Raw genomic sequence first — 22,299 nt, 5'->3', positions numbered from 1 at the left:
GGGGTGGTTGTGCTAACAGCACTGTATGGGGCAGAAACATGGAATGTAAGAGGGGAAGAGTTTAAATGTATTTTAGATGAAATATTTGAAATGTATGGTAGTGGTTACAAGGTTGGATAAAGTAAGAAACAAGGAGGAGAGCGGGGATGGAAAAGTAGATGGGAGATAGGGTTGATGAAAGAGTATTGGGATGGTTTGGGCACCTGTATAGAATGAGTGAAGAAAGATTAGTAAAAAGTGTGGAAGGCAGAGGTGGATGATGAGAACATGAGGGGGCAACCAAGGATGAGATGAATGGATGGGGTAAAAGGGGCATTGAGAAAGAGAGGTATGTCTTTTGAGGAAGGAAAGGAAAAGACAGAAGTTAGGGGCGAGTTGAGAATGGCTGTGTATAGATGATACTGTGATGCATGGAAGGGAGTGGGCGGGTGTAGGGGGTTGGAGAGTGAATGATGTTTTGATGCAGCCCAAAGGGATTTCCTTGTCTTCAATATTACCGCATGAAGGAACAGAGTGGTCTTGGTGTGGATGTGCTGTATCTTGCTAAATTGTTTCTGACCCAGGGCAAGGGGTGAGATACAGGAATGACCCGTCATCCAGGGAGAGCCAAGATGAGAGGGAGAAAGTGGGAGGTGATGAATGGGGGTAAAATGGGTAGAGATGTAATAGGTGGGAGTGGAATTATGTTTGTTAACTTTGGCTTCCTCCCTTGTAAGGGGCCTAACGTATTTGAATGTACATATCTTCAATAGTTTTTCTGTTTTCATGCCATCCTGGCATACCACATGTTTGTTCTAATATGTAATAAATAGGGTAACAGCTAGGTTGAATGTATTTAAGCAATTTTAGTGTAATTATTTGTTGAGGCATGGGGCAACCCTTCCTTCCTGAGGAGCTAAGATGGGTGGAATATTTTAAAAGATTTTGTTTACAATATGGATTTATGCTTTGACTGAGCCACCCTTCTCTTATTTAGAGGAAAGAACATTATTCTTACTGTATTTATATTTTTTCATACCCATAGAGTATTCTTTGCATTTCATACATAATAAGGGATTTTTCCCCCTTACAAGGGAGGTAGCCAAAGTCAAAAAGCATAAATCCACTCCCACCCTTTACATCCCCACACATTCCACTCCCATTCACCACTCCTCCCCTCCTCTTTTCTTGGCTTTTGGATGATGGCTACATCTCACCCATTGCCCTGGGTCAGAAGCAATGCAGCAAGATACAGCACATCCACAGCAAGGCCACTTCATTTAATTGGCAACACCCCCCCCTCCATCCCCCCCATGCAGAAAAAGAGATGGGGGAGAAATCCCTTTAAGCTGTGTCAAAATATAATTCACTCTCTTCAATGCATCACAGCATCATCCATACACAACCATTCTCCACTCATCCCTGTCTTCTGTCTTCTCCCTTCCTTCCTTAACAGGCATGCCTGTCTTTCTCAATGCCCCACTTACCCCATCCATCCATCTCATCCTTGATTGCCCCATCATTTTCACTCCCTTCACCTCTGCCTTCCACACCTGCTTTAATAATCTTTCTTCTCTCATTCTTTACATGTGTCCAAACCATCCCAATACTCTTTCATCAATCCTATCTCCCATCTCCTTTTCCATCCACACTCTCCTCCTCATCTCCTTGTTTTTCACTCTGTCCAGGCTACTAATCCCTACCATACTTCTCGGACAACTCATCCCAAATACACTTAGACTCTGCCTCTCTTATGTTCCATGTTTCTGCCCCAAACAGTACTGTCGACACAGTCACCCTTTCATACAATCTCTTCTTAGCATCCATTCCCAAATCTATTTCTCATTACATTTTCATCCCCCAAAGCATTTACTTGCTTCTCTCAATCTACATTCTACCTTGACCACCCACCCCTTCCCTGCCACAAACGGGTGGAAGCATCTAAAGCTATCCACTTCCTCCAGCCTCTCTCCCTTAACCTCTTCAGCATGAGTCAAATTCTCATGGGCAGTATCAGCTGCCTGATGTACAATGATTCGATGATGCATCACAGTCCTCCAGCACTCTACCCTCTTTTAGACAAACATTAAACAACTTCACCAGCCAGTCCACCATCACTTTACCTCCCTTATTTAGACATTCCACATGACACCCATCTAACCCAGGTGCCTTGCCTGCTCTCATCATTTTGATAACTGCTTTCACCTCATCTTTCCTTAATTCTTCCCCATTTTTCTCATTCAGCACTGTCATTTTCTTAGTGCCTCCCACTGCATCTACCTTTTCCTCCCTATCCTCCTTCACATTTAGCAACTCCCTAAAACTCTGTCCATCTTCCTCTTACTGCCACCTCTTCCATTATCATCTCTCTATCTGCACCTTTTACCTTTTTTCTATTTGATTCGCCTCCTCTTCCTCTCTTAATTTCCTTCCCAAACATCTTTTTATTACTTTCAAAATTTTCTGTCATACTCTTACCCCATTTCAGATCTGCTCTCCTTTTTGCCTCCTTTATATTTTACTTTTCTTCTTTTTTCTTTGTTCCTTTCATATGTTTCTCTATTGGTTCACCTCCTAGCATTGAGATCTCCCAATACTACATTGACATTTTTCCCTATACCCTCTATGCACTTTCTAACTTTATTCAAAAAGCCTCCCTTTCCTCTACATTCTTCACACTACCAGGCCTATGTACACTTAAAAAGACCCATGCCTCTCTTCCCAGTTTCACCTTCATCCACATTAACCTTGAAGAAACCTTCCACTCCACTACATGCTTACCTATCACTTCACTTACTAATAGAGCCACCCCCTCTCTTCCTCATCCTCTCATCACTCCTGACATCCTCCCCACTACACTCCCAAACTCAAACTCACCTCTCCCTTTCAACTTAGTTTCACTCAATGCCAACTCATCCATCTTTCTTCTCACAAACATACTGCCTGTCTCTTTCATTTTACTCTCATCTGTACCACACCCTTGGACATTTAAAGACCCAAACCTTAAGGTTCTGTTTGGAAAACTCCAAGACACTCTTATGCCTTTGGTTTTTTTAGGAATGGCCCCTTTGGGGCTGCAGAGAGTAGGACGTCCAGTCCTATCCTCGCCCAATTTTAGTCACCTTTTACAACTCAAGTGAGAACACTCGGTGGCAAAAATAAAAATGTATATTCAGAGAAGTGGTTTAGGATAGTATTAAGAGGGGGGACATCACAACAGAGGGACAGTCACTGTATAATAAAGTAGCTTCATTTCTCTATGAATAGAGATTTTCTCCAACACAAAATGATGCATGGCTCTGGTCCATAGGGGTGCCCTATATAGACCCTAAAGTATCAGCTGCATGGTACTGAGCAAATTTTAACCTCACAGTAACATATAGCCAATACCCCAGACAGGGTATCATAAGTATCATGCAGTACCGGTACTAAATATATTGTCTTCTTTTTTTCCTTTACAGGCTTTTGGTATTGATATTAGTAAACACACCAATGTAGAGTCTTGGCTGAATCGATGCAGGAACCAAATGGAAGGTTATGAAGAATGCAGTGCTAGTGGTGCTGCTGCACTTGGAGCTGAATTTAAAGCTAAGGTCAAAGAAATTGAAAATTAATTTAGAAGTTGCACATTTTCTAAAGTATGTCTTTAAAAGAATATACAGCAGAAAGCTTCTACAGTACCATTCAAATATAGTGTAGAAATACTTGTGTTGATATTTCCATCAGATTTGTGTTACAAGACTTGTACTATCAGGAAATACACAGTAAAAGCACATAAATATTTTTTTTATTAAACTAATCCTTTAACTAGTTATTCTCTCCACTAACCTTTTGGCACATGTGTGTACTAACCCAAGTTGTAGGAATTTACAAAGTTTGTTCATTTCTTCCCAATTTCATTAGTATTTATGAATTCCTTCTTGTTTCCCAGAAAATTTCCTTGAACAAAATGTTTTTCCAAAATTGTATCTGACATGTTTGTATGATTATTTTCTCAGCTCTATAATTCACTACCTGTGGAGCTTGTATACTTCAACAAGGCAGTAGTACCAGGTTCTTTGGGTAGAACAAAGTCCCAGTCTCACTGGAATATCATCTTATATTTGTGTCACTCCTTTTACTCATATTAATTATATTATCTACTGCAGTGTCTAACAAAGTATTGCCCCAGAAACCCTCATGATTGTATGCTTCCCAGTTCAAGTCTCCTAGCATAATCACTTTATTCAATAGTATCCCATAGAAAAGAGGTTTGACATTCTTTGATGTTCAGTTTCATTCTAAGGCTATGCAGTGGGGCACAAGGATAGGAAGGGCATTAATTGGGATTTAATTAGGTATGAAGTGGATGACTACTACCCCCTTTTATAAGAGTTTTTGAATTTCCAATACTTTGGATGTATTGCAAGGAGGAAGTATTAAAATGTGCTAAGACAGTTTGTAGGATGAGGATGGATGGGAACAAAGGAAAGACAGTGAAATGTATAATGAATAGGTATGGTCATTGGCAGAAAAGAGGCATGCATACAAAAAGGTGAGGAGCATATGCCAGGAAATGCATAACTACAGCCAGAGTCGTCATTTTTGCTCTCTACTTGAACTCTTGGGGTAAAAGTCTCTGCTGGGAATCGAAGTGAAGTGTGGAACTCGAACCCACATCTAGGAAGATGATTGTACCACCAGTGCACTGAGGGATGGTTGCAAATAAGAAATGAAGTGTATGAGAGGTGCAGAGTAAAGAGGGTGAAGGCAAAATGCAAGACAAGAGAGGTCATAAGAATAGTGATGTGTCTATTTAAGGATTTTGAAAAGAATAGGAGGTTTCAGATGAAGTGAAGTGTACAAGAAAGTGATTTGGGTAGAGAGGAGAGGGTGAGGAACAGATGAAGTTTTTAATGTAAAAGAAGGGAGTGAGAGAAAGTTGGGCAGAGTATTTCAAGGATTTGTTGAGTATAGAGGAAAATAACAAGGTTTCAGTTTTTGTGGTTCCTTAGACTGTCTGGCTAAGCAGTCCCATTTCTCTGAGGAATGCAATGGCTGGAACCGAGTTTTCCCACAAATCCCTTATAGAATATATATTGTGTTGTTGGCAAGCATGATTGTATACAATGCAATCTTCCATAATGTGTTGTATAGTATGGGGTGAAGTGTTACATCCTGGACAGTTATCTATGATGTGGTCATCCAACCTTCTCTGGTAACTTAGGGCTGATGGTGGCTGCAGTGGACTCAGTCCTCTTGAGAGAGAGAGAGAGAGAGAGGTTTCAGAGGGATTGATATTAGGGTGGCTGGCATGCAGCTGTGTGTCTTCAGTTTGTTGATGGAGCAGTGGCAGATCCAGGATCAGAATTGGGGGGGGTTAACCTGAATTTTGTAAATATAGATGATGTTTTTAAAGAGATGTACTCTGTAACATGAATACAATGATTTTGAATATAAATTGAAGTATATGTTCTCACTTAATTTTTTCAGAATATTGGGCAAAAATAATACTTAATCTTACATCTTAAAGATTTGCCCTCAATAATGTGTTGAATATACTTCTGCCACTGTAATACAGCTTTATTTTATGTACCAGTGTACATGAGGCAGGTAATGAAAGAAAAAAAAAATGGATCTACCACTGATGGAACAGTTATTTGATTATGGTTGTTTCTAGAGGCTGGTGTCTGGTGGTTGTGGAGGAAGAGAAGAGATATAGATATTTAGGTGTTGTTTTGACACCCAAAAACCTATATCACAGGCTTCAGTTGTTGGTAATGTTGGGAGGGTGACGGTAATGAGAAGAGATTTATGCAGATGACACTGAAATAAGTTTTTTTCTGCCAACAAGTAATCCCTGTGACAAATCACCAGTTTACCTGCAACTCAGTAGCAACACTGTGATATGTAGTTATTTTGGATGCTTTTAAGTGCTTTGTGGTCCTCTACCAACAAGTATCAGTAATTTTGAATACTTGTCGGTCTTTAGTATGATCCATGGGCATGTGTTGGTTGAGGGGATAAAGAGGAAAGTGGAGGAAGTGGTTGGGGGGACCAGTATTGGTTTGGGAGAGAAGAGTGTGTAGATTAAGCATCTGTGGTGTTATAGGTGTATTGTTTTGCAAGGGATAAAGATTTTTAGTTTTCATGGACTCGTGTATTTGTGGTGGGGTTAATAGAGAGATATTAATATATTGCAGATGTGTGGAATTGGGGGAACTCTTTTCATGGCAGGCCATGTGTAGTGGATGGGAAGAGTGGTTTGCAGTAAAATTGGGGCTGGCTTATTGTTGTGTATCACTGTGCTTCTTTAATATGGATTGGTTAGAGAGGGGTGGATGTGGAAATCTGGAAGTTTGGAGTTTGTGGGTGAGAGTTGAGAGATGCAAGAGGTGGGCCTTGACACTGCACATGTTCTTGATTTTGAAAAGGCACTGGGAGAGTTATTGGTTATTTTGGAGGGGGGTTTGAAAGGAAGGAGTTGAGGGTAAATGTTGGCACAAGTGAGGTTTTAAAATGTGCAGGTAGTGATGACGATGGTGGGTTGCATGCAAGTATGAAAAGTGAGAGGCTGGGACAAGTGGAGGGTTTTGAGTAGGGTTCATGTGGCACTGAATGGAGATATGAAGGCAAATGAAAAGGTGGCAAGAAATGTCTGGGTGAAGTGTTGTGAGAAATACTATCCACATCATTCTATATTCCCTATAGGTTTGCTTCATTCACCTCTGCCTTCCACACTTTTTTTAGTCGGCCTTCACTCTTTCTGTATGCCCAAACCATCCCAGTGTATGTATATATATATATATGATAAATATGAAGGGATTTTTTAATTGCTTTGTTGGTATTAATTAATGTTGACAAGTTTCAGAGTTTGCAGGAATGCTTTGTGGTCTCTTGCATATGAAAATTGTTAACTGTTTTGTCCTCTTTTGTCTATAAAAGTGAAAGGGATCACATGGAGAATCATCACCCCAGACTTCAACAGGATGACAATTCTTCATGTGAACTATCCTAGGGTGACAATTCTTTATGTGGGTCATCCTGGGTTTACAACTCTTTGTTTGATAAGTTTATGACAGTCATAACCTTCATTCAACCTAACCTAACCTAATCTAATCCTTATTCCACTGTTGATATTTGATGTACTGGGGTGACAGTTCTTCAGGTGGGATCTCATGGGGTGACGATTCTTCATGTGGGCATTCTGGGATGACAATTCTTCATGTGACCCAGTGAAAGTCTGCCAGGAGGAGTGTGCAGTGTTCCTGACTTAGACACAGGAGGCCTGCATTGAATTTCAGGTCAATGCTAGCCACAGGACTAAAAATGAAACGCACATGACAAGATTTGAAGTTTATCACAATATCTGGGGTGCCTTAGAAGTAACAGTATTCAGTGGAGAGGGGAGTTAATGTAACTGCCAATTCCTACTTTTTCTATTCTGGATTTGCACAAATATTCATTGACCCTACTGATCTTCAATTCTTTTGCCTATTGTCCAAGACAATACTCAATGAATTAAAATTCAGTTCTGTGCTAACTTTCTCATTTTAAATTACCTTAACAGTGGTGATACTTTAAAGACCAATCTACATGAGCATTTTGGACTCTTAAGCACTGCATTCATATGATGGGAATATATATATACATAGGCATTCATCTCCCTCACAAGTGGAGTGGCCGTCAAATGGAATAATATATCTTTGAGAGAATAATGTTCCTCAAAATTAATATCAGTAGCACTAAATCAATGTTTCCTTGGTTACCCAAAGCAAACTCCATTTATAAGTCACTTTATATAAGCCCAATGACCGCATTAACCATCTTGGAGACACCATCGTGGATCTCGTGGAATTTTCCTTCAAACATGAATGCTGGGGTAGTCACAATCTTGTTAGCTTCATCAACGTTTACTTCCTCCACACTCTGTAAAAACAAAATAAATATTGCTCTAAAAACCTGCACTATAGTCATACACTAATACACATAATATCATGGCACAAGATCCTTTAAAACAATGTCATAGAGGATCTGACCAGCATGAGCCAGTAATATAAAGAAATATGTTCAACATTTTCAGCCTTAGAATCCAGCCCATTAAAACAGGAAATATAAATAAATAATCAAGTAATTCATTGCCCCAAGTCTTTTCTAGGAGACTCATGTCTCCTAAGTAATCAGCAATGGCCACCAGATTGGTCCACAAATCACTCAAGGAAGAGATACTGAGTAATTGTCTGAGTAGGGTGATAGTTGGACAAGGTAGGTCGAGATGTTCTGTGTTTCCTGTATGGTGATATTATCTGGGCCTAATCAATTCTATAGTGAAGTTTATTCAGTGTTAGTATTGTTTCAATGCTGGGTGGGAGCCTAAACACTGTTGTGATAAAAGATTTCTTTGTTGGGTTGATGTGAAGTATAGAGTTTGGGAGGATCTGTCTTGAAGTGCTTGTTTTATGACCTGTCAAAGTATTTACTTTGTGATATACAGGAAGGGAACTACACTTCTCAAGTCCTGTCCCTCTATAAATCAGTCTCTTGCAAGAAACTCATGGCTCCCAGGTACCTGGTTACAGCCTTCAGTCAGGCTATTATGTGGGATGAGATATTGTGGTATTGTTTAGGGATTGTTGTGTGGGACACTGTAAGATGAGGTGTTCAGTGTGCTCTATGTGGTGGTTGCATCTAGGGCAGTTTGATTCTTTGGCCATGCCTATTCTTTGATGTTTTACTGCTGAATAGTCCTGAATGTAGGAGTACCAAATATGGTTCTTACTTCTTTTGATATGGATTTTTCAGGGGCTGATGTCTAGAGGTTGCTGGTAGAGTGTTCAGTTTGGTCTGGATGTGAATGTGTTTTTGTGTGGATGTATTGCATAGTATTGGAGGTAGGTTGTTACATATGTGTATGTCCTATCCCTTCAATTAATCAATCCACTGCTTTAGGTCTCTCTTGCAGGAGACCCACATCTCCCAGGTAGCCAGGAAATCCCACCAGATTATCCCACAAGTCACTTGAGTTAAAAGATCTTGTTTCCCTTGTTCTATAATTCTCCTCCATTCCCTGTTGCATGTAAAAAATGCTAAAGAAATTTTCCTTATACAAATTAACAGTCTTACTTTTTCCACTGGACTTGCTCCAAGTGCTTTGGCCGCTTCAATAGACCCGCCATAAGGCCATTTGCCTGATCCATCATCTGAAAGAGAAGGGTACATCTTTAGTATTAGGTATGTCTATCTATATACCAAGAATTTCCCACCCCCTTATATTGGAGGTAGTCAAATCAAAAGGCAAGCACCCACTCTCACCTATTCCACTCCTCTCCACCATCTTTGTTTCCCTCTCATCTTAGCTCCTCATGGATGAAGGGTCATCCCTGCCCATTACCCTGGGTTAGAAGCAATGCAGCAAGACACAGCACTTCCACAGCAAGGCCACTTCTTTTAATCATTGATACTCCCTCTCTGACTCCTCATGCATAAAATAGGGAAGACAGAGAGAAATCCCTTTAGGCTGCATCAAAATATCCACACACAACCCTTCCCTGCCCCCTCCCTTCTTTGCACCAAAGTATCATTTATACACAGCCATTCTCCACTCATCCCTATCTCTTGCCTTCTCCCTTCCTTGCTCAACAGATATTTCTCTCTTCCTCAAAGACCTTTTCACCCTTGGGAGTGGTTGTGTATGAACAATATTTTGACCCAGGCTGAAGGGATTTCTTGCCGTCTTCTCTTTTTCTACATGAGGGGATGGAGAGGGGGGGTCACCAGTTCAATGAAGCAGCCTTGCTCTGGATATACTGTGTCTTGTTACATTGCTTCTGGCCCAGGGCAGTGGGCAGGATACAGGGACGACCCATCATGCATGAGGAGCCAAGATGAAAGGGTGGTGGATGGGAGTGGGTGCATGCTTTTTGACTTGGCTACCTCTCTGGTAAGGGGGAAAAAAAGCCCTTGGTATATAGATAGAATCTCCCGTCCCCTGCCCATATCCCTTGCATTCACCTCCTGCATCACCCCATCCATGTACACATTGAACAACCATGGCGACATGACACAGCCTTGAAGCAGCCCCACCTTTACCTCAAATCACATGCTCTCTTATTTCCTATTCCAACACATACTCTACTATCTATATACCAAAAGCTTTTTCCCCCTTATAAGGGAGGTAGCCAAGTCAAAGGCACATCCCTACTCCCACCAATTCCACTCCTATCCACCACTCTTTCCCCCCTCATATATGCTCTACTACTATGCTCTACATAATCTACTACTCTTGTAAAAACTCCTTGACTGTCCTTAACAGCTCCCCAATCTCATCTGCAATACCTCCCACAGTGACTTCCTCTCTACCCTGTCATAAGCTTTTTCCAAATCCAGACACAAAAATCATCTTTACCTTTTGCTAAGTTTTTCTCACATCTCTGCCTTACCATAAAAATCTAATCCACATAATCCCTACTATTCCTAAACCTATACTACTCCTCACCAATTACTCCCTCTCCTCTTAACCTCTTCACTCTGGGGAACATCGCACGTCTGGCAGCATTAGCTGCCCAACGTGCGATGTTGTGTCATAATAATCGCATTATAAAAAATAAAGTCAGTGCTCAATCGTTCGTTCTCTTTCACCCGTGAATTTTGATAACCATAGAAAATATGATGAAGCCAGTTTAGAGAGAATGGAGGTTACGTAGGTACAACTACAATAAATATAATCAAGACGCCGACGTCGGCATCATCGCGTACCCACTTGCTCCTCATGACTACACTAAAAAAACTGATCCCTCTAAAACTACTATGATCATATTTGTCCCCTTTTCCTTTGTAAAGTGGAACTATACAGGCACTCTTTCAGTCCTCTTGCACTCTACTCTCCCTTAACACATTCAGCAACCTTACTAGCCATTCTGCTATTACTGTGCCACCCTTCAGACCCACATGACACCCATCCAACCCAATTCACCTTACCTGCTCTTGTTTTTAAACCTCTTGTACCTCAATTTTTCTTGTATCTTCCTTTTTCCACTTCCATCACCATCATTTTCTTAGCTCCTCCCACTGTCACCATCAATCCCTCCCTATCCTCCTCCACATTCAACAACTCTCCTCTGCTCATTATCATCTGTCCATCTACAACTTTAACCTTTTCTTCTCTGCTTGACTCACTTCCCCTTCCTCTCTTACCTTCCTTCCAAAACATCTTTTTATTACTTTCAAAATTTCAAATTACTCCTCCCATATTTTACATTTGCTCTCCTTTTTGCCTCCTTTATCTTGTTTTACTTTTTTCTTTCTTTCTTTGAACCTCTTGTATGTTTCTGTAGTCCTGCTTTGCAACTAATCCCTGAATTCTCGCTTCTCTTCTACTACCATTTTTACTTTATCATCCCACCACTCACTACCCTTCATTCTATTTCCTCCTATCATCCTTGTTCCACATACCATCTTTGCACAACTTGTCACTTCCTCCTGTCCCATGTGTACTTATGCTTGACTTTTTTCCTTAAACACTGTGTTAGCTATCATCAACTCTGAACACATCACCATCAACTCTCCACTATTATTTTTACCTGGTATTTAACTTCCCAACCATTCCATCTATTGGTTTATCCCCTACTCTAGTATGGAGATCTCCCAACTCTCTAAGCACTGATTTAAATCTACCCAAAAAGGATATACATACATACATACATATACCAAGGCTTTTTCCCCCTTCCAAGGGAGGTAGCCACAAAAGGAAAGGCATAAAAACACTCCCACCCATTTCATCCCTAAATACACTCCACACCCCTCCCACCCTTCCTCTCATCTGAGCACCTCCTGGATGACGGGTCATCCCTGAACCCTGCCCACCGCCCTGGGTCAGAAGCAGTGTCGCAAGACACAGTACATCCACAGCAAGGCCGCTTCATTTAATCGGCGACCCCCCCTCTCCGTCCCCCTTTGCATATAAGGAGAGGACGGGGAGAAATCCCTTCGGGCTGCGTCAAAATTTACTCACACATACTACCCCACCCCCCACCCCCCCGCCTATTCCTCCTCATGTCGTCACAACATCATCCATATACAACCATTCTCCACTCACCTCTGTCTTCCGTCCTCTCCCTTCCTTCCTCAACAGACATTCCCCTCTTCCCCAAAGCCCCCTTCACCCCATCCATCCACCTCATCCTAGGACGTCCCCTCATGTTCACTCCCTCCACATCTGCCTTCCATACCTCTTTTACTAGTCTTTCGTCACTCATTCTTTCCATGTGTCCAAACCATCCTAATATTCTTTCATCAACCCTCTCTCCCAGATCCTTTTTCACCCCTGTTCTCCTCCTCACCTCCTCATTTCTCACATGCAAAAATGTCTGGCATGTAATTGTATATATTCACTCATTTGTAATGCACACAGTTCTATGCTAATGAGGCCCCACCTCTATACCTCCATTAGTCCAACTTTTAATTTGTTCCATAAACTGATGCATCTATGTAAAACTATTAATGTATCATGACTCTTTAAGAGCTTACTTTATCTCAATTTCACTCTAATGCTACCATATGATATGTACATAATGTCATATTCTGGCTGCTGCTAGGTGATTATACCAAGACAAATCTCCCACACCTAATATCTTAAAATGCATACCTTTCTCCCCTTAAAGTACACAGCACTATTGATCTTAAAACTATATCATACTTACCACTTTTGCCAAGAGTAATGCTGACACCATCACCAAAAACTTTAGCTGCCAACATGGGGGCAATGCAGCATAGGCCAATGGGCTTCTTGGCAGCATGGAAATCTTTCAAGACACGATCCACATCTGGGATAACAGACATATCTGGACCTTTTACAGCAAAATCTGAGCTGTAAGATAAATGTATTATATTATTCATGAACACAAAGACACAATGTATTAGATAAGCAAATGCTGAATAGATGGTGGGGGAACAGTGTAGGTAGCTTCTAGATAATCTGAACCCCAAGAATACAATGACACCAATGAAGGTGTCATGAGGCCCAAGGGAGTATATGTGGATGCCGGCATTGGCGTCCTGATTATATTTATTTTGTAGCTGAAGCTGAGTGACGCCTGTATTCTGAAAACAGGCTCGATTGCATTTTCTGTGATCATGAACATTCTGTCATACTCCTACCCCATTTCACATCTGCTCTCCTCTTTGCCTCCTCTACCTTTTGCTTTACTTCTCTTTTCTTTTCTTTGTACGTCTCATATGACTCCCCCGTCCTCTTTTGTAACCAATCTGTGAATGCTCGCTTCTTCTCTTCTACAACCTTCTTTGTTTCCTCATCCCACCATTCACTACCCTTTTTTCTATTTCCCCCTGTCCTTCTTGTTCCACACACCATCCTTGCACACTTTAAGACTCCCTCCTTGAACCATCCCCATTCCTCCTCCACACCCATCTCTGCTCTATCCTTTACTCCCTCCCACTCCTTCAGCTTCTTTTCGTACTCCTTCTCCTTTTCCTTTTCATTCAAGGAGTTCACTCTAAGAACCTCCCTACCTTTTGTCCCTTTCCTCTTTCTCCATCTATCCTCCACTCTCAGCTTACCTTCCACCAAAAAATGATCTGATATTCCCCCACCCTCTCCCCTTAGCACATGTACATCCTTAACTCTTCCTATCATAATCCTATTTACCACTACATAATCCATTAGCGCTCTATCTACCACCCTTCCCTCCACCACCCTCTCCCATGTGTACTTATGCTTGACTTTCTTCCGAAACACTGTATTTGCTATCATCAACTCTCTAGACACATTTCCACCATCAACTCTCCACTACGATTCTTTCCTGGAACTCCACACTTCCCAACCACTCTATCGATTGGACCATTTCCCACCCTAGCATTAAGGTCTCCCAGTACTATTACATTGACATTTCTTCCTAAACCCTCTATGCACTCATTTAAATCTATCCAAAAGGCCTCCCTTTCTTCCACGCTCTTCTGGAAAGAAATTAAAGAGAGGAAGAGGAGGCGAATCAAGTAGGGAAGAAAAGGTAAAAGGTACAGATGGAGAGATGATAATGGAAGAGATGGCAGTAAGGGGAAGATGGGCAGAATATTTTAGGGAGTTGCTAAATGTGAAGGAGGATAGGGAAGGAAAGATAGCTGCAGTGGGAAATGCGAAGAAAATGAGAGTGATGAGTGAGGAGAATGGAGGAGTAATAAGAAAGGATGAGGTAAAGGCAGTTGTAAAGATGATGAAAGCAGGTAAGGCACCTGGTCTGGATGGATGCCATGCAGAATGTCTGAAAAAGGGAGGTTCAGTGATGGTGGACTGGTTGGTGAGGTTGTTTAATGTTTGCTGGAGAGAGGGTGGGGTACCGGAGGACTGGAGAAGTGCCTGTATAGTTCCTCTTTACAAGGGAAAAGGGGACAAGTGTGAATGTAGTAGTTTCAGAGGGATTAGCCTGTTAAGTGTAGTAGGGAAGGCTTATGGGAGGATCTTAATTGAGAGGATTAGAAGAGGAACAGAAGGAGTAATTGGTGAGGAACAGTGTGGATTTAGGACAGGTAGAGGTTGTGTAGATCAGATCTTTGTGGTAAGACAGATATGTGAGAAACCTATAGGAAAGGGGAAGGATGTTTTTTGGGCTTTTATGGATCTGGAAAAGGCTTATGATAGGGTAGACAGAAAGGCACTGTGGGAGGTTATGCAGATTTATGGGATAGGAGGAAAGCTTTTGGGAGCTGTCAAGAGTTTTTATGAGAGTAGTAGAGCATGTGTCAGGATTAGAAATGGAGAGAGTGAGTGGTTTGAAGTAAAGGTGGGACTTCGTCAAGGATGCGTTATGTCGCCCTGGCTGTTCAACTTATACATGGATGGGGTGGTGCGAGAGGTGAATGCAAGGGTAGTGGGTCAGGGATTGGAGATGGTTAGAGAAAATGGAGAAAAGTGGGAGGTGAGCCAGCTGTTGTTTGCGGACGACACTGCGTTTGTGGCAGGGTCAGAGGAGGGATTGAGGAAGCTGGTGGCAGAGTTTGGGAGAGTATGTGATAGAAGAAAGCTAAAGATAAATGTGGGTAAAAGTAAGGTGATGAGATGTACAAGGGGTGAAAGTGGCAGTAGACTGGAAGTGAACATTAAGGGAGAGCGACTGGAGGAAGTGGATAGTTTTAGATACTTGGGTGCAAGTGTAGCAGGAAAAGGTGGAGTGAAGGTGGAGGTAGAATGTAGATTGAGAGAAGCGAGTAAATGCCTTGGTGGTTTAAAGAGTGTAATGAGGAATAGACATTTGGGAATGGATGCGAAGAGGAGACTGTATGAAGGAGTGATTGTGCCAACAGCACTGTATGGGGCAGAAACGTGGAACATAAGAGAAGAAGAGAGAAGGAGTTTGAATGTGTTTGAGATGAGGTGTCTGAGAAGTATGGTGGGGGTTACTAGGCTGGATAGAGTGAGAAATGAGGAGGTGAGGAGGAGAACAGGGGTGAAAAAGGATTTGGGAGATAGGGTTGATGAAAGAATATTAGGATGGTTTGGACACATGGAAAGAATGAGTGAAGAAAGACTAGTAAAAGAGGTATGGAAGGCAGATGTGGAGGGAGTGAACATGAGGGGACGTCCTAGGATGAGGTGGATGGATGGGGTGAAGGGGGCTTTGGGGAAGAGGGGAATGTCTGTTGAGGAAGGAAGGGAGAGGACGGAAGACAGAGGTGAGTGGAGAATGGTTGTATATGGATGATGTTGTGACTGCATGAGGAGGAATGGGCGGGGGGGCGGGGGGGGGTAGTATGTGTGAGTGAATTTTGACGCAGCCCGAAAGGATTTCTCCCCGTCCTCGCCTTATATGCAAAGGGGGACGGAGAGGGGGGGTCGACGATTAAATGAAGCGGCCTTGCTGTGGATGTACTGTGTCTTACGACACTGCTTCTGACCCAGGGCGGTGGGCAGGGTGCAGGGATGACCCGTCATCCAGGAGGTGCTCAGATGAGAGGGAGGGTGGGAGGGGTGTGGAGTGTATTTAGGGATGAAATGGGTGGGAGTGTTTTTATGCCTTTCCCTTTCTGGCTACCTCCCTTGGAAGGGGGAAAAAGCCTTGGTATATGTATGTATGTATGTATGAATATTCTGGGTGAAAGAGAACAAGTATAACAACTGTAACTTTATATTTTATAATGTGCTTATTGTGGATGCATCATTGTACATCAGGCAGTTAATGTGCACGTGAATATTTGACTTGTATTGAAGAAATTAAAAAGTGGCAACTTGTACCGGCTCCCACTGTTTGTCCACAAATAATAAAAGAAAACATACATACATATACTAAAAGCTTTTCCCCCTTACAAGGGAGATAGACAAAAAGCAAATGCATAAGAACTACTTCCACCCATTCCATCCCAACACACTCCACTCTCCCATCCACCCCCTTCCCTCCCTCTTATCTTCGCTTCTCCTGGATGATGGGTCACCCTGCATCTCGCCTACTGCCCTAGGCCAGAAGAAATGTTGCAAGACACAGCACATCTACAGCAAGGCTGCTTCATTAAATCTGTGACACCACCCTCTCCAGCCCCTTATGCAGAAATGGAGAAGACAGGGAGAAATCCCTTCGGGCTGTGTCAATTTATTTTTCAAACATGCTCCCTCACCCACCCCCTCATGCATCACAGCATCATACATGCATAACCATTCTCCATTCACCCCTATCTTCTGTCCTCTTCCATAAGAAACATATGTAAATAGCATGCATACATACACATATACCAAGGCTTTTTCCCCCATACAAGGGAGGTAGCCAAAAAGGGAAAGGCATAAAATCATTTCCACCCATCATCCCTGAATACACTCCACACCCCTCCACCCTCCCTCTTATCTGAGCACCTCCTGGATGACGGGTCATCCCTGCACCTTGTCCACTGCCCTGGGTCAGAAGCAGTGTCGCAAGACACAGCACATCCACAGCAAGGCCGCTTCATTAAATCAGCGACCCCCCCTCTCCGTCCCCTCATTGCATGCCAATACTAATAAGATTACTATACATATATATTTAAGAGAAGATTTGGAATCTGGGATCCATATTGGAAAACTGTAAACACCAGATTCAATTGAAGGGTTTATTTGCCCGACGTTTTGATTCCCGTCCAGGAATCGTCTTCAGGGGGTAGAACGGTTACAAGAATGTGAACTCCTTATAAATCGCCGAAATGGTAAACCTGGGAAAGGTTCACCCTCTCAGTCAATTGTACAAAGCATACCTCATTACAATAATAAAAAATAAATACATTACAATAGAAATTAGATATTGGTACCAATTAGAATAAAATAAAATTCAAATAAAAGTTACATGGCTGTGAACATAAAACAAGCGAAGCATAAGTAATCATGGGTGACACTAATGTAAAAACAACAGACCATAAGACAGAGATGTAAATAGAAGTGGACCAAATGTCCGCAATGAAGAATAAGAACAAACGACTAAATTACAATCAAACAAAATACACACAAAAATACAAATAAAATAAGTTACATGTCTGTGAACAAAAAACAAGTGTAGCAAAAAGCCTCAAACGTAACACTAATGTGGAAACTTCAGAACATAGACGCAAATGAAAGTTGACCAAATGACCGCAAAGAAGTGTCAAGGGCAAACGGCTAAATTACAACCAAACAAAATAAAAGAGTAAATGGCAGTAAACAAGTGTGACAAAAAACATCAGAACGAAACCCAAAAGTAAAAACAGATTATATTCTGTTTTTACTTTTGGGTTTCGTTCTGATGTTTTTTGTCACACTTGTTTACTGCCATTTACTCTTATATTTTGTTTGGTTTTAAAACCAAACAAAATAAAAGAGTAAATGGCAGTAAACAAGTGTGACAAAAAACATCAGAACAAAACCCAAAAGTAAAAACAGATCATGTTCTGTTTTTACTTTTGGGTTTCGTTCTGATGTTTTCTGTCACACTTGTTTACTGCCATTTACTCTTTTATTTTGTTTGGTTTTATTTGTTTGGTTGTAATTTAGCCGTTTGCCCTTGACACTTCTTTGTGGACATTTAGTGTTATGTTTGAGGCTTTATGCTACACTTGTTTTTGTTCACAGCCATGTAACTTATTTTATTTGTATTTTTGTGTGTATTTTGTTTGATTGTAATTTAGTCGTTTGTTCTTGACTCTTCATTGCGGACATTTGGTCCACTCCTATTTACATCTCTGTCTTATGGTCTGTTGTTTTTACATTAGTGTCACCCATGGTTACTTTTGCTTTGCTTGTTTTATGTTCACAGCCATGTAACTTATTTGAATTTTATTTTATTCTAATTGGTACCAATATCTAATTTCTATTGTAATGTATTTATTTCTTATTATTATAATGAGGTATGCTTTGTACAATTGATTGAGAGGGTGAACCTTTCCCAGGTTTACCATTTTGGCGATTTATAAGGAGTTCACATTCTTGTAGCCGTTATACCCCCTGAAGACGATTCCTGGACGGGAATCGAAACGTCAGGCAAATAAACCCTTCAATTGAATCTGGTGTTTACAGTTTTCCAACATATATATTTATATACCAAATGGCATTATCCCAATACAAAGGAGATGGCTAATTCAAAGCACACATATACCCTACAACCATCCCACACCCATCCAAAACTCCTTCACTGTCTCAGCACCTCATGGATGAAAAGTCATCCCTGTTCCCTCCCTGTTGATCAGGTCACAGACAATGCAGCAAGACAAAGCATTTCCACAAAGTGTCCAACAACTAGAGATCGTTTACCCATTGCTTCATTACATGGTGATCCCTCTCCCCTCATCCATTTGAAGAAATATATGGAACAGACAAGAACATCTCATTGGGCCACATTATGTCCTCATCCATTTACAACCACTCTTCTTTCATTCCGGTCTTTAGCACTCTCTCCTTTGCTCAACATTACTACTGCATCCAATGTCCCCTTTACCCCATCCATCCACCTCATTCTTGGTCTTTCCCTTCAAGGTGACCCCCATTCACTTTTGCTTTCCACACTTTCTACTAGTTTTTCCTCACTCATCCTTCTCGTATGCCTACACCCTCTCAGTACTCTGATCAATCTTATTTCATTACTCATTGTCAAGTAATACAATTTTCACTTTGCAAGGCAATAAACTATACAACTTACAGATTCTTGGCAGCTCCAAAACCTCCTGGGAAGATTACAGCATCAGCTCCAGAGCTATTAAGTTCAGACAGTGGTTTCACATTTCCCCTCGCAATACGTGCTGACTCGGCTAGTACATTCCTCGTCTCATTCTCAGCAGGTGCTCCCTAGGGAGAAGCAAATTTTGAACAGTTCCTTCTTAACAATATAAATGCATATCTATCAATATACCAAGGGCCCTTCCCCCTTATATGGGAGGTAGTACAGAACATTTCTGGATGTTTAACACACTGCTGTGAAGGAGCTCTCCCTCAGTGTGTTGCCTTTGACCCAAATTATCAGGGGACAGTGCAACCCTTCATCTCAGATGCTGAGATGAGAATAGTGGCAGAACAGGTTTTGTGTATGGTATGGGTGTTTTCTTTGACTCACCCAACCCTTTATAATTGGGGAAAGGTCTCTGGTATGTATGCACACACTGAGGATTGCTGTAAAATCTAGACAACTACCTTTTATCCTGAAGAAACTTACTCATAGAGCAATGAACTACAGTTATGCATACTATGTTTATTATTTAATTTATTTTTATATATTTTTCATGGTGTTGGCTGGGCTTGTAATTAAATCACACAATGAACAATTTGTTAACAAATGGGGCTGTGAAGCAGATTAAGGTCTCTTATGGACCCCATTGCATAAACAAAATAAGTCACTGAGAAATATGTTTCTTCTTTGCAGATATAAACCAAAAGTTTTTAAACAAAATTAATTCCAAACAGGGACACACTAAACACTACACAGTACATCTACTGAGATGAAATTGGTAGTGAAAAGTAGGTTATCTTACAGAACTAAAATTTAATATTGTTACCTTAGAGTGATCAATCACATGCATCTGTGCAATATCAGGTGCATAACAGGCTACCTCAGCACCAGCCCGTGTCAATGATACAAGGGTTGCTGAGGCTTCGTGAACTTCAGAACCATCAAAAACGCCATTACCAGAGAGGACCTGTGGTAAATGAAGCAGATGAATATATACAAATACACATATACAACATTTGTTGAGGGAATTTGCAGGAGAATTCCTAGTCCCCATACTCCATCCTATTAAGGCCTCTTATGACAAGCCTTGGAACATGGTGACAGCATTCTTATCCTCTACCACAGGAGCATAGGAATATGGAGACTTATGAATGGTAACAGCAAGAAAGAAGAAATTCAGACTTTTCATGAGTGGATATTAATCTCTTGACAGAGATGAATGTAATAAGATTTGCCTTTGGTTTCAATGAGAGTAAATTTGCAATACCATAACAGCTACAATGATCCTTGGGCCCTTCTATACAAGAAATAAGCTTAGAACTGTTATATCAGTATGGATGTTTCTATGCCACTGGTTAACACTGCAGTCAAGAGGGAAAAAGCATCGTCTACAAAATCTTGCTATGTCCTCTTGATAATCTTTGAACAGATTATAAACTAACATGTGATATACCACCTATTACTACCTACTCTTGTATTCTCTTTATCATATTGCACATTTTAATGCTTTACTAACGCAACCCTTTGCAACATCCTCAAACTGTCACACCTTCCTCAATTTCATTACATCCCATTTTTAGGAAAATGAATATCTTAACATTTTTCTTCAAAAGACAAGCCTCTCCAGAATAATACCACCTGATATCAATGACACTTGATGTGGCACTCCAATATTCTCGGTTGGTTTGGTTTAGATTTATTAGCACTAGCATACACAGGTATAAAAATACAATGTATATACTTGCAAGGATAACACAATAAAGCATACGAAACTTATTTCCATTGAGGCTTAGGAACATCGTACCCTAGTTTATCTACACCCTGCTAGCTGACCCATACCTCCCAACAGGCTGCATGTGCCAGTCTTATGATTATCATTATATGTATGGGTATTTGACAAAACCCCTTAGCTTTTGTTTTGGCCTTTGCATGACTTCAACACATCTAATACAATTAAAAAGAAAGACAAGAGTATCACTGTGATTGTCATTATATAGTTTTCCCAAGGCCCTCTGTTCAGTTATGCTTAGGTGATGTTTGGTTTAGCTGTGATCTGTCAAGGTAATTTTTATTTTAGGTTTGGAAAAGTACTGCTTGCTGGGATTTATGCAAGACTGCTATGTAGTTGACAACACTGATTAAATGGATATAGTTTCCATAGAATTAGCTATTTCAAATATATTGCATTGGTAGCTATTTTCTTAACTTGTTTTTACAAAACCCATTTTGATATTAGTTATCACCAAGCAGTCGAGTTGACATTACACTGACAATTGTCTAGAACTGTGAAAGGTGTGGAAAAATGATATACAATTGTACTACATTTTGTTGCTGACGGAACCAGCACTTTTCTCGTATAGACAACATCAAGAACCTTCTATGACTGTCATTGCAATGGATACTTCACATACTAACGAGAACGGTATATGATAAATACCACGGCTACAGTAGGCGCCTGAAGGCTGACACCTGTGCTGAAGTACTTTTGGGAAATGTTTCGAAGAGCTGTCCTTCCAAGAGAAAACATTTTGATGAATTTTAAATATTACTACGACGGGTCCACTGTTACCAGGCCGGCCCAAAATACTGGTCTGAGTGGAAAGGGGTCTGAAGTATTTATTTACTTATCACATTGCTATATTTGTAAATAGAGTCATGTAAACAATAAAAAAAATCGATCAAAAAAGTAATCTATTATACTTTATTTTAAATAATTACTTTCGAAATTGGACTTATATTCTTTATCCTTCTCATAGTAACAATTCTCATCATTGACTTTGCCAAAATAATAATAATAAATCAATAAAAACGTTTCTATGCCATGTAGTAAACACCTGTATCTAAAAATATTTTTGCACTGCCATTTTACTATTTATATATATATGAAAGCAACTAGTTGACATTTCCGCCAATTACCATAATTCATTCCTGATACGGAGAAGAAAAAGGTCCACAATATTTGTATATATGATTATTTTAAGTACTTGGGCAATCAGATTAACGTATTAATCGATTTTTTTTCTAACTGAGAGATATTTCACATCCACTGAGTTTCGCTCCGTATCTATCCTATCCATTCTCCCTTTTCGCCAGGCAGGCCAACTTTGGGAAACCTATCCTAGTACCTCTGATCACCAGATTACTGCATATTAGATTGTCCAACCCTCTTTATCAGACCATA

The 22,299-nt window shown here is 40.8% G+C and overlaps 2 protein-coding genes across 2 annotated transcripts in view; one reads left to right on the top strand and one right to left on the bottom strand.

The window, feature by feature from the left end:
- Positions 1-3,758, top strand: part of LOC143035105 (glutathione S-transferase 1-1-like) — a 36,855-nt gene extending 33,097 nt beyond the window's left edge. Inside the window, exon 5 of the mRNA XM_076201670.1 lies at positions 3,441-3,758. Within this exon, the coding sequence (XP_076057785.1) occupies positions 3,441-3,593 (153 nt within the window). The 3' untranslated portion in view covers positions 3,594-3,758. The remainder of the gene's footprint in view (positions 1-3,440) is intronic.
- A 3,543-nt stretch (positions 3,759-7,301) lies between these two features.
- LOC143035102 (glutamine amidotransferase-like class 1 domain-containing protein 3, mitochondrial) lies at positions 7,302-21,720 on the bottom strand. Its single transcript, XM_076201667.1, has 6 exons — positions 21,556-21,720; positions 19,945-20,085; positions 19,095-19,240; positions 12,657-12,823; positions 9,082-9,158; positions 7,302-7,887 (listed from the first exon to the last, which is right to left on the bottom strand). Exons 1-6 carry the CDS (start codon positions 21,643-21,645, stop codon positions 7,756-7,758), a joined length of 753 nt encoding a protein of 250 aa, XP_076057782.1. The 5' UTR covers positions 21,646-21,720; the 3' UTR covers positions 7,302-7,755.
- Between the last annotated feature and the right edge of the window lie 579 nt (positions 21,721-22,299).

This window comes from Oratosquilla oratoria, chromosome 18, assembly GCF_046742065.1.
Source record: "Oratosquilla oratoria isolate Oo_2021 chromosome 18, ASM4674206v1, whole genome shotgun sequence".
In the NCBI taxonomy this organism is placed as follows: domain Eukaryota; kingdom Metazoa; phylum Arthropoda; class Malacostraca; order Stomatopoda; family Squillidae; genus Oratosquilla; species Oratosquilla oratoria.
Note: the sequence above shows the minus strand (reverse complement) of the source record. Positions and strands in the feature narration are given on the sequence as shown.

Bases quoted from the DNA above. Each gene is read 5' to 3' on its own strand.
- LOC143035102 (XM_076201667.1), bottom strand. From the start codon at position 21,645: ATGTTTTCTCTTGGAAGGACAGCTCTTCGAAACATTTCCCAAAAGTAC. The intron at 19,241-19,944 runs GTAACAATATTA...GCTTCTCCCTAG, and splicing joins ATGTGATTGATCACTCTAAG to GGAGCACCTGCTGAGAATGA. The intron at 7,888-9,081 runs GTAAGACTGTTA...TTGTTTTTACAG, and splicing joins GAGCAAGTCCAGTGGAAAAA to AGTGTGGAGGAAGTAAACGT.